Raw genomic sequence first — 12,984 nt, forward strand, 5'->3', positions numbered from 1 at the left:
TTTTGATCATGCCATTTCTTTCTCGCTAACCTGTTTGTTGTTTTGTTCCTGCCTCCTGCTGTGAGTGAGTTTTCGATATTAAACCTTTTTCACTTACCATCACGCTGCCTGCTCGTCTGCATTCTGGGGTCCTTTATCTCGCAAGCCGTAACAGAAGCTTCAAAAATACTCCAATATGTGTAGCTAGAGGAGTTCTGTAGAATCTGCTTTGACTCAGCAGTCCACTTCCTAACAGTCTAGACCACAGGCTTAGAGGTTGTCAGTTTCTGCCTGTAAGTTGGTATGAGATCAAGCAGGCGGGGATCAGAGAGTCCCAATCCTGCATGAGGGACGGCACTGTATGCACCTTTTATAGCTGCGGTCTATGTTCTTATCTGGTTAAGCAATTAACAGCTGTCTGTATTGAGGTAGTTCATTAGAGAGATTTGCTCAGTTAAAATCCCCAAGAACAATAATGAGAGTGTCTGGCGGTTTTTTCATGTCAATTATCAGGTCAGCCAGCTCTCAGTCTGCTTCTAAAGTACAGGATAAAGGGATGTAAACTCCGACCAGAAGGAACGAGGGGAACTCCCTCGTTGAATAAAAGGGTTTACAGTTTATAAAAAATGACTCTAGGTGAGGACTTCCTGTCTTCTGTTGCAGTGTAACATTTCAGCACCAGGCTTCTTTATATAAAACAGATCCCACCTCTTCTGTTTTCCCCGAGAACTCCGGTATCAGAAGTGTGCTGTTGTGGCACTCCCTATGAACGGTGAGAAAGACTTTAATAGCTACTTGCCTTTTTCAGTTTGGGAAATTTAGACCATACCCCAATAAACTGATCATAAGATGGAGCGTCACCACACAACCCTCACCTATGCATCATGATGTCAGTCTGGGATTGCCAGATCTGACAGAAAACAATGAAACTGTTTTAACAGCTGATGTGGATTTCTTAGTGAAGGTTTACATTTGACTTATTTTCTCTTCTGTTCCTTCACTCATGCCATCAGCTGACTAAGCTACTTCTTCCTGTCAGCTTCTGTCTCCTGGCCAACCATTCTGCTTTCTAAAATGTCTTCTACTGCCGTCGCACCATCTCCTCTGCAGCAGACAGATGCTACACTCCTCCGCCCCACAGGCCTCCACTCTTCATCATCAAGCTCATCAGCAGTCCTGCTCCACATCACATTGATTCGGATCATTCTTCACCCCGGCAACACCAGAGCCCGAACTCCATCTGGGATAATCCTGTCTGACCTGTGCCGTGACTGCTGCTGTGAAATGATTAACCTAGGTCCTTTCACTGTAAATTTTACTTCTGATAGATTTCAGGGTCAAACATTTTCTTTATTTTGCAGCTAACCTGTCAAATAACCAATCACAACCTGACGCAACATTTGCTGTCACTTTTCACATCATTCTTAAGACAATGTATGGAAAAACATGAGGAGGCTGTAGGTAATTTACAATAGAAACAGCTGCATACAACAGGATCTTTTCATTCAGCAGCAAATTGCCTGCCAGCCTAGGAGTTAGCTGTGATGGTCTGATTAGTCAGACAAGTCTTAGTGATTGTAGGAACATCGTCATTAACTAATTTTCCCTGACTAAGCTGCGCTTCTACCAGAGAAAGTAGAAATGAAGCTGGTATCTGGTGTTGAGATGAATGATTGTAATAGTGTACCTGCAGGTTTTCAAGTTCTATAACCTTTCTTCATGAAACATTTAGAATACAAAATAAACAAAAAATACCAGGAAGGAAGAAATAAAAATTTCTTCATATTATAAAGTTATGGCATTGTTATCAGCATCAAATTTTTCAACTGCATTCTCAACTTGTTTTCTCTTACACTCTAAATGTCCAAGTGCAGGGCTGGCTGTAATTAGAGTCACTCAGCTCACTGTTCTGTTATGGACTGATCTCAAGGAATTCACAAATTCTTAGAAAAATTCGCCGGTGGGGCATGTGGGCTCGTCGCTGCAGCTCCCTGGGGCTTTTGCACTGTGGCTGGTTCCTCTGAAACTCTCCCCTGCTCTTCTCTGAAGGGTTGCGGTAGTGCAGGCAATGGTTCTCCTGGGGTTCCTGTTCTCTGGTAAACCTTTGGATGTCTATGGCTCGGATCTCCTCCGTATCTGTTCCAGGTCCAGGGGGGCAGGTCTGTGGCTCCTCACACTCACTATTGCATATTTTTATTGAGAAACCTTGTATGCACAAGCATCCTCACACTCAGACCCTCAGGTGTTTAGATTCAGGTGTTAACAGATACACAAATGTTCTATATTGAGCCGTATTTACCACTAAATACATCTTGCATTCGTAAGTTTTTCCATTCTTCCTCCATTCTTATCTCCTCTCACCTTTTTCTTTTTGCCCCCTTTCTCTCTTTCGCCTTTCTTATTTTTTCCTTTTCGTTTCTGCCTCCGTGTTTGTAACAATTGAAATGATCCCAAAGCAGTTTCTAATAAAGTTTCTTTTATAAATATCAAGCAGAGCATTAAAGCGTATAGCTGTAATGCTCCACTTGTGAAAGTAAATCTGTTGGGCTTTTTCTTGGCACTCAGACAACAGTTCTGAGCTACTCTGCTGGACAGGACACGGTTAAACAGAAAAAAACAGAAAAATTCACCAGCCTTGTTAATTGTACAATGCACTGTACCCAGACTGTGAGCCGGTCCAGCTCCCAATTTAGTACCAACTAATAACAGGAACGAAATAGTTAAACGAGAGCCAGAGCCACGTGAGGAGTAGCAAGGCAGAGAGACGCTAGCTGAGATTTGGAAAAACAGATTTAGAAGTAGTTTCAAAGATGAACGTGACAGTATTGTATTACTTTCCTTCAGAACTCCCCGCAGATCTGCATATCCTCCATCTTGCCAGGACTCCTGGTGCATAACCGTGGTTCAGGCTGATTGTCACATGAAAGCTGCCTTTGCCACGGCAACCTGAGAGGTTCCTCTTACATCCTTTCACTGAGGAATCTTACCAAGATAGACCTAGGCTGCTGGAGGCCTCGTGGCTAATGCTTGGTCACCTTTCTCTATTTGCATGGCCTTAATGTCCAGAATATTCAGGTTTTCTTGTATCAGTTTCTCCACAAAGGAAATTAATAGCTTTCAATCACCTTCAGCCCTTTTGTGTATGTCCTTAGATTTTCTTTCCGCTCATGGCCTTGTTGGTCTGTTTCCTTCCACTGGAGCCGTTTTTCTTATTTTCTGCTATCCTTGTCTCTACCTTGTCTATTCGCCGGTTGGTTCTGGCCATTTCAATCCTTAATTTCTTTAACTGCGTTTGGTTGTCTGCTTCCCAACCGGCAAAACCCAGAGTTCAGGAGGACGGCCGGGAGGTCGTCCCATGCAGACACAGAGTTCAGGCCGTGGAGATGTGCGGCGGAGCTCTGAAGAGATGCAGCGGAGCCGCTGAAGCTCAGCACATGGAGAAAGTTTGTCCCCGAACCCCTCACGGACAGGAACAGATTGTGAAGGCAGTTCGTCCATGGACCCCTCCGTTACAGGACAAGAAACGGGATCAGGAAATGGTGGCAGCTCGTCCTTGAGCTCCTCCAGAACAGGAACAGGAATTGGAGACAGCTGCCTCCTGGACGCCTCCCTCGGAAGGGGTCCGAGGCACGTCCCACCAGAAGGAGGCCCAGGGGATGGCCCAGGAGACGCTGGAGGGACTATGTCTCTCGGCTGGCCTGGAAATGCCTTAGACTCCACCCGGAGGAGCTGGAGGAGGTTTTTGAGGAGAGAGAAGTCTGCTGCCCCCGTGACCCCGTCCCAGATAAAGCGGAAGACGACGAGTACGAGACGAGTACATGTACGAGTATTTAAGGAAATATTTGAATAAAACTAACAACCTTCTTTGATAAATTATTCTTAATGGTGTTTAATTAGCCATCACATTTAGTAAAATAATATTTAGGGAAATATTATTTTCCTAAATTGAAAATTAACAACCTTTATAGATAAATGATTCTTAATAGACTCAAAAGATGGTGGCGAGTAACGTGTTGCCTTAACCGTTAGCTGTTTAAGCTAAGAAAAGAAGCTTATAGCTTGTTACCACTCCTTTAAAATCAAACATGTACCACTAAGGTTGCAACAATTTCAGTGGCCGTGGTGTGGCAGGGTAGCTCTCGCTTCATGGACGTGCACACAGGAAGGTGTGCGATGCTGCAGTCCTGATGCCTTGTTCTCCAGGCCGAGAGGGAAAATCCACTTCAATGAAGGCTGCTTCTGGAAGTCTCAGACGAATAGTCAAGCCACACTTGTCTTATCACACCCTTTTTATGAATATATGCTGGGTACTCAAACAGGAAATAATCACTTAACTTCGATCATACTATCAGCATGATCGTACTCACTTTTGGATCCAAGCTAGCATTAGGTAGTGTTAGCTTACCCTCAAACTGAAAAACTGATGCAGCGGGCTAGTCCAATTAGCTGAAATGATTTGCAGCATCTAAAAATGGTCCTTAGTAGTGTGTATGGGCTCCAATTCCTTGAATGCATACCTGACAATGTTGAGCCTTGCTCCTTATGAGATGGTGGATGATGTCCTGGGGTATCTCCCAGATCCTGACCAAGTCATTACTGAGCTCTTGAATAGTCTGAGGTGCAACCTGGTGGCTTTGGATGGACCTAAACATGTTATCTCAGAGATGTTTTATTGCACTTAGGTCAGGGAGCCTGGAGGCCGGTCAGTGGTATTAATTTCCTCCTACACAGGGAACTGCCTGCATACTCTTGCTATGTGAGGCCGAGCATTATCATGCACCAGGAGGAACCCAGGACCCACTGCATCAGAGAAAGGTCTAACCATTGTTAGACCTTTCTGTGGTTGATCTAAGTTCTAATTTCATCCCCATACCTAATGGCAGTCAGGGTGCCATCGTCTGTCCTGTACAAGTCAGTGCATCCCTCCATTGATATACCTCCCCTGACCAACACTGACCCACCACCAAATTGATCATGCTGCGCCACTGCTCTAGACCCTTTCATATCTGTCACATGAGCTCAGAGTAAACCTGCTCTCATCTGTGAAAGAATAGGGCACCAGCACTGAACCTATCAATTTCAGTGTTCTCTGGCAACTGCAAATCGACCTCTACGGTGCTGGGCAGTGAGCATAGGGCCTACTAGAAGATGTTGATTCCTGTGGCCATCCTCATGAGGTCTGTTTCTAATGGTTTGGTCACACACATTCATGCTAGTGGCCAAATGGAGGTCACTTTGTAGGGTTCCGGCAGTATTCCTCCTGTTCCTCCTTGCACAAAGGAGCAGATACCAGTCCTGGGGATGTGTTAAGGACTTCTGACAGTCATGTCCAGGTCTCCTAGAGTAACTGCCTGTCTCCTGGAATCTTCTCTATGCTCTTGAGACTGTCCTGGGAGACATAGCAGACCTCAGCCTCATGCCACCAGTAGTGACATTGACCCTGGTCAAATGCAAAACTACTGAAAAACAGTAAAAAAAATATTTGTGGCCTCCACCTGCAGAACCATTGCTGTTTTTGGGGTCGTCTCATTGTTGCCCCTTTAGTGGAGCTGTTGTTGATTTCATGAACACCAAAACACCTGATAGTGATTAACAACTCCCTCTATTACTGAACTGACCATTATTATACACCGATGAAAAATAGGGCCTTTCATTTTTTGAGTAGTTTATTTTAACTTAAAAAATCTGAATATCAACAAATATTTTTGTGTTTTATTGAGACTATTTGCCTTAGATTTGGCAAATCACAAATGAGGTGCAACATTAGGCTTTTTCTTCCTGCTCTCGGTGGAGGAGGACGCTTTTTCTCTGTCTCTCGCACCTTCCCATATCTGCTCTGCTTCAGCTCTGTCTTTTCTTGTTTTTTGGAACCTCTTCTTGCATATCTTCCAAAATTCTGAGTTATGGATTTGGTCCGCTGGTCTCTCAATGTAATTGATCAAATTTTCTCGACGAGAAGACAGGGTGAAGGGGAATCCTCTTGTCCGGACTGGACGTTTTTCTCTGGATACACGATGGACTCCTGGCAGAAGTGGAGGATTGTATGTCTGTTGATAATGTCAGTCTAGGATGTTGAAGATGTGTAAATAATTGGATGTTTGATATCAGGATTTCTGCTTTTTGGAGTCAGCGGTTACCTGGCATATCGAGGAATTCGGAGAATGTCAGCAGCTGTTCTGGCCATTGTAAGGCTGCCTGGCATGTATGATGGGATCTTCAGAGCGATCAACACTCAGACTGAGATGTTACGTGAGCTGAATCGCAGACTGGATGTGATCCTTAGGATCGCAGGCAGGTTGCGGTTCCTGGACTCAGGGGTGAAATGGGACAAATCTTGGAGAAAGTTGTTCGCTTGCATCTGGCGGAAAGGACCTGGAATTTGGCTGTTTGGATTCACCTTTGAGAAGAACCAGCGAGACTCTCAAGGCTGACAGAAAATTAAGAGTCAGCCTAACTCAAATAATTATTGTTTTTCTGAATCTGGCTCCCCTGCACGGCCTTGATGGCTGGCTATCTTCAACTTCTCCTGGATGTTATGTAAACATGACGCTCTGCTCCCTCTCTTCCCTGAGGACATCTGTGGACCTGCTCAGAACTTTGTGGCCGGTTGATGGACCTTCCATCGTATCATCAAGGACAATGGCCTCTGTGACAGTGCTTCATGGACTTACTTGCACATACTCACATGCTCAAGATAAACATATGCACCCCCTCACACCACCTTCACCGGATCCCCTGCATGATGTTGTCTCGTATATATGTTGCTTCTTTGTGCTGAAGTTTTTTTTTAAATCTTAAACTGTATTCTGTTAAGGATAAAGTGTGAAATATGATTTATTCCCTCTTCTTACCTAATGTGGTCTCTTTTCTCATCTACCCAAATGTGTGACTTCATTACTTTTCATAGATTTTCAGATTTCTCAGAAGGATTACCAGCAAAAGCCAAATATTATTATTAGTATTTGAATATTTGGGACTACAGCTGTTTTTACACCAATGGCCAGAACATTTTTGATTTTTTTATAAGGATTGTACAACAACTATATCATACCAGTGAAAGCCAAACATTAGTAGTATTTTAAAACATTGGACTAAAACTGTTTTATACCAGAGAACCAGCTTATTTGAATGATGGGACCACAGTTGTCTCATACCAGCGACCTCAAGGATTAATATTATCATTTTTCTTTTAGCACAGGTTGGATTTCTTACCACAGAGGGCTTAATGAGCTAATTACCTCTATTAGAAAGATTGGATCAGAACCAGCTCTTACCAGTAAACTCCCAAGGATTATTAATGTCATTTGATTTGTTTTTCTGTGTTTGATTTTCTGTATCATTGTAATGTTTTCCCTCATGTGCAGCGCTTTGAGTGCATTGTTGCTGAAAAGCGCTACATAAATAAACTTGACCTGACTTAACATTTAAACCAGCAAAACGTTTATTTCTGAGTTACTTAGAACCCAAATCATCTGATCTAAATTAGTCTAAATGGCAGAAAAAAAGCAGTGGAATAGCCCTTTACTGCCCAGCTGAATTGGAAGCCAACTTCAATCACTTTCTTGATTTGTGAAACATGGAAAATAAAATTCTAAACATCTATATTAGACAAACAAGCTGAAAAAGTCTGGAATTTTAAAATGGAGGATGTGTAGGAACCCTGATATTAGCAAAGGTTTATTTAGTTTAATTTGTTCATCAACATCCCTGCCAGCTATACGCAATACAACATGGTTGCCATAGAAACCACTAACAGGTTACAGAACAGCTGGATGGGCAGCATTTTATATTGTTTTTGTAGGGTCAAACTGAATCTCTCAGCAGCTAGGTGAACATGGCCCTGACTCTAATATTTTATGTTTTGAGATATTAAAGTCAAACAGTATGAGCTGCAGAGGGTTGGATTTAACAGAGTAACAGCCTCTGGTGTCAGGCGTTGAACCTTCAAGCATTTATTGTTCTAAATTATTCTGGACATGATCTAACTCTGCCTGATGTGTTGAGAGGTGACCTGCCACAAACCATCACTGGATGGAAGGAGATGATCCTAGCAGCTGACTGACTGCAAACTTTTTCACTTATTTAATTTTCTTACTGCATCTGAACGGTTGTTTGGGATTTCGAACTTGATGTGAATGTTTCAGTCTGATTGTTTCAATGTGGAACAAATGGTTTGTGGTTTATTATTTCAGTTACTGAGTCAGTTACTTGTTTGTTTTTTCAGTTTGTCAGGAGGTGGTGTGGGAAGCTTTCCGGATCTTCTTGGACAGAATTCCTGGGACCTCTGAGTACCAGACATGGGTTCATGCTTGTCAGCAGGAGTCCCTCTGCATCTCTGATATTGCCAAGAACTTCAGCAGGTCTGAGGAGCACATCAGCATTATCCAGAGGGTAAAAAAGCACGACTGTTGCTCCAAAACAACCCAAACTCTAGATTAACTCAGCAGACACACATTTTCTCAAGAGAAACTCAGATTTTGCTGCTAAACATAGAGATTCAGGAGTTTCATGGAGACATTAAAGTTGGAAAATTGAAAAATAAGAAACATTTGTTTGACCGGTTTTGTCTTTTTGACAACTAAAGTCAGTATTATCTTAATAAATCAAATTTAAAAAGATTTTTGGAATTTTGAGATTAACTTTTGCAGGTTTATCATCATGAACACTGACACATTCTTAAGGTCGCAGATATATTTAATGATCATTTTATCAATGCAGGTTTAACCACCCAACTCCACCTTTCAGTGGATGGGGCAGACAATACAGTTAAAAGCTAAAGTTCTTCTATCAATGAGGCAACACCTATAAGCTAGTTCAGGCAGTCAGCTCAAGCTGTGATCTTTGTTACACTCTGCAGAAAATATCAAGCATACCTGCTCCTCCCTGCTCCCCCCCCCCACCCCCGGGCTCCAAGGTCAGGGACCCTCTCCTTAATTCCTGACATGCATGAGACATGCTCAGGGGGTGGAGATGGGCTCATCCCTCCATAGCATTGAGCAGCATAGCCAGGGAGTGGTAAGATGGAAGCCAAGCCTAGAACCTAAACTAAATCTTATTGTGTATTGGCAAATAAATATGTATTTAAACATTTATATGTGAGTTGTCTGACTGAAATAGTTTGAATTTCTGTCCTATAACTAAATCTGGACTGTAAACAATCTGCTGGCCCAGATCCTGATGAGCCATACTTTTTAAAGACAGCTGCAGATTTGATTGCAGGACCACTTGCCTCAGTTTTTGCAGAGGGCTAATTTTAACATTGTAAGTTCCAGCTAAAATATTAAAACCTCTTATAAATGAACAGGATGAATGAACTATTTTATTTCAACATAAATTTTTAGGTCATGCACAGTCAGGCATGACAAGGTTTTAGACACAACATCTGCACTTTTTGTAGATTTGTCTAAAGCATTTGGCTATGTAGCTCATGGTCTTCTTTTGCAAAGTCTGCAACAAGCAGGTGACAGTAACTGTACTGAATTGATTTTTGAACTATCTAACTGGGAGAACCCAGTAACCACTTTGTAAATACAAAACATACAGGACAATACATGATTCTAGTGTGGAGAGTTTCAATGTGAGAACCAGTAACTGACTGTGTGGTTTTTGTTTTGGTTGTTTCAGAGGATGAGCCGCCTCAGAGACAGAAGGCCTCCAACAAGGTAAGACCTGCAGAGGGACAGACAGATGGTGTGAACACAATACGTCTGTGTGACTTCAGATTCTCGTGGATTTTAACAGAGAAACTGTCTACAGTATAAACAACACCTTGGTTTAGACATTTTTCAGCAGCAATAAGGCTGGACTCACACTGAGTAGATAAAAGGCATGGTATTGGCTTGTAAAACAGGAAACAAAGCAGCCAGTTTATTCATAATAAACACATTTTTCTTCTTCATTTTGGATACTGGAAAATATTTGGTCCTGCCTTTAGTTCTGCAGAAGTAATCTTGTTGTTGAGTGTCAAACTGTGTTGCTACAGAGATAATTTGATGGGTTCTCTCTCTTCTTGCATGTCTGCTGAAGTAAATGGACAGCAGTGTTACCATGGAAACATCTTTAATAATGTGAAATGATATAATAATTAATAGACACACTGTGTCTTGATCGTTTGCTCAAAAACAGCAGGAATTAATTAAGAACAATTAGTGGGAATCCCAGATACCACCACAGTATGATACGATGTGTAATACAAACACCATCACCTTATATAGTTATTCTATTCAATTCAGTTTTATTTATACAGGTCCTTCTCAAAATATTAGCATATTGTGATAAAGTTCATTATTTTCCATAATGTCATGATGAAAATGTAACATTCATATATTTTAGATTCATTGCACACTAACTGAAATATTTCAGGTCTTTTATTGTCTTAATACGGATGATTTTGGCATACAGCTCATGAAAACCCAAAATTCCTATCTCACAAAATTAGTATATTTCATCCGACCAATAAAAGAAAAGTGTTTTTAATACAAAAAACGTCAACCTTCAAATAATCATGTACAGTTATGCACTCAATACTTGGTCGGGAATCCTTTGGCAGAAATGACTGCTTCAATGCGGCGTGGCATGGAGGCAATCAGCCTGTGGCACTGCTGAGGTCTTATGGAGGCCCAGGATGCTTCGATAGCGGCCTTTAGCTCATCCAGAGTGTTGGGTCTTGAGTCTCTCAACGTTCTCTTCACAATATCCCACAGATTCTCTATGGGGTTCAGGTCAGGAGAGTTGGCAAGCCAATTGAGCACAGTGATACCATGGTCAGTAAACCATTTACCAGTGGTTTTGGCACTGTGAGCAGGTGCCAGGTCGTGCTGAAAAATGAAATCTTCATCTCCATAAAGCTTTTCAGCAGATGGAAGCATGAAGTGCTCCAAAATCTCCTGATAGCTAGCTGCATTGACCCTGCCCTTGATAAAACACAGTGGAACAACACCAGCAGCTGACACGGCACCCCAGACCATCACTGACTGTGGGTACTTGACACTGGACTTCTGGCATTTTGGCATTTCCTTCTCCCCAGTCTTCCTCCAGACTCTGGCACCTTGATTTCCGAATGACATGCAGAATTTGCTTTCATCCGAAAAAAGTACTTTGGACCACTGAGCAACAGTCCAGTGCTGCTTCTCTGTAGCCCAGGTCAGGCGCTTCTGCCGCTGTTTCTGGTTCAAAAGTGGCTTGATCTGGGGAATGCGGCACCTGTAGCCCATTTCCTGCACACGCTTGTGCACGGTGGCTCTGGATGTTTCTACTCCAGACTCAGTCCACTGCTTCCGCAGGTCCCCCAAGGTCTGGAATCGGCCCTTCTCCACAATCTTCCTCAGGGTCCGGTCACCTCTTCTCGTTGTGCAGCGTTTTCTGCCACACTTTTTCCTTCCCACAGACTTCCCACTGAGGTGCCTTGATACAGCACTCTGGGAACAGCCTATTCGTTCAGAAATGTCTTTCTGTGTCTTACCCTCTTGCTTGAGGGTGTCAATAGTGGCCTTCTGGACAGCAGTCAGGTCGGCAGTCTTACCCATGATTGGGGTTTTGAGTGATGAACCAGGCTGGGAGTTTTAAAGGCCTCAGGAATCTTTTGCAGGTGTTTAGAGTTAACTCGTTGATTCAGATGATTAGGTTCATAGCTCGTTTAGAGACCCTTTTAATGATATGCTAATTTTGTGAGATAGGAATTTTGGGTTTTCATGAGCTGTATGCCAAAATCATCCGTATTAAGACAATAAAAGACCTGAAATATTTCAGTTAGTGTGCAATGAATCTAAAATATATGAATGTTAAATTTTCATCATGACATTATGGAAAATAATGAACTTTATCACAATATGCTAATATTTTGAGAAGGACCTGTATAGCACCAATTCACAACATGTTGTCTCAAGGTTCTTCACAACAGTCAAGTTCATACATTCCTATTAATCGTAACCATTGAACAGTTCAGTCAGATTCAGTTATTTATTCAAATTGGATAAAAAGTTTTTCTATCTAAGGAAACCCAGCAGATTGCATCCAGTCAGTGACTTTCAGCATTCACTCCTCCTGGATGAACATGTAGAGACAGTGGACAGTCACTGGTGTTGACTTTGCAGCAATCCCTCATACTGAGCATGCATGTAGCGACAGTGGAGAGGAAAAACTCCCTTTTAACCTCCAGCAGAACCAGAACCAGGCTCAGTGTGAGCGGCCATCTGCCACGACCGACTGGAGGTTAGAGAGAACAGAGCAGAGACACAAAGAGAACAAAGAAGCACCGATCCAGGAGTACTTTCTATGGGAAGGAAAAGTAAATGTTAATGGATGTAGCTCCTTTAGTCGTTTCATCTAGAAAGAAAGAACAGATAAACTCTGATCCAGTTTTCAAGGTTAGAGTCTGAAAGAGAGCACATAGAGTTAGTTACAGTAGAAGTTCAGTCAGTCTCCATGTCTAGGAGAGAGAAAGGGTTAAACACTGAAAGACAGGGCCATGTGGATCATCTGTAGAAGGTGAGCATTAAGTTGTTGCCAGCAGAAGCTTGGACGATGCCCCTCTCCAGAAAGGTGTTACAGGTAGACACAGAGTCAGGCCAGGTGTAGCTTCTAAGAACTACCACCACTACTTTATTTATAACGCACTTAAAATCAATCACAGCTGCTTCACAAGTAAAATCAAATAAAAAGTTAAAAAAGAAAACAATAGGGGCCGAGTTAAAAACAACAAGCGTGAGATCAATAAAACAAAAAAAACAGTCTCAAAGTCTCAGACTGTCATGAAAGCCAAGAAATAAAAATGTGTTTTAAATGAGTTTTAAAATAGACAGTGAAGAGGTATGTCTAATGTGCAATGGGAGATCATTCCATAAGATGGGAGCAGCGACACTAAAGGTGCTGTCCACCCTGAATTTCCGTCTAGACTTCAGCATCTGCCGCAGCAGCTGATTAGCTGACCTCAGGCATCGGGGAGGAGAATATAGGTGAAGCAGCTCAGAGAGGTAAGGCACGGGCAGCCAGTGGAGGGAAGCCAAT

At 42.5% G+C, this 12,984-nt stretch overlaps 1 protein-coding gene across 3 annotated transcripts in view; it reads left to right on the forward strand.

The window, feature by feature from the left end:
- The window catches only part of LOC124881678 (interphotoreceptor matrix proteoglycan 1-like), an 81,344-nt gene that overhangs the window by 17,177 nt on the left and 51,183 nt on the right, over positions 1 to 12,984 (forward strand). For all 3 annotated transcript variants that reach the window (XR_007041712.1, XM_047387380.1, XM_047387381.1), the window contains exons 3-4: positions 8,204 to 8,370; positions 9,604 to 9,641. Coding sequence is in view for 2 of the 3 variants with exons in the window: in XM_047387380.1 (XP_047243336.1) it covers positions 8,204 to 8,370; positions 9,604 to 9,641 (205 nt within the window). In the remaining variant the exon portion in view is untranslated. The remainder of the gene's footprint in view (positions 1 to 8,203; positions 8,371 to 9,603; positions 9,642 to 12,984) is intronic.

Source organism: Girardinichthys multiradiatus, chromosome 15 (assembly GCF_021462225.1).
Source record: "Girardinichthys multiradiatus isolate DD_20200921_A chromosome 15, DD_fGirMul_XY1, whole genome shotgun sequence".
NCBI lineage: Eukaryota > Metazoa > Chordata > Actinopteri > Cyprinodontiformes > Goodeidae > Girardinichthys > Girardinichthys multiradiatus.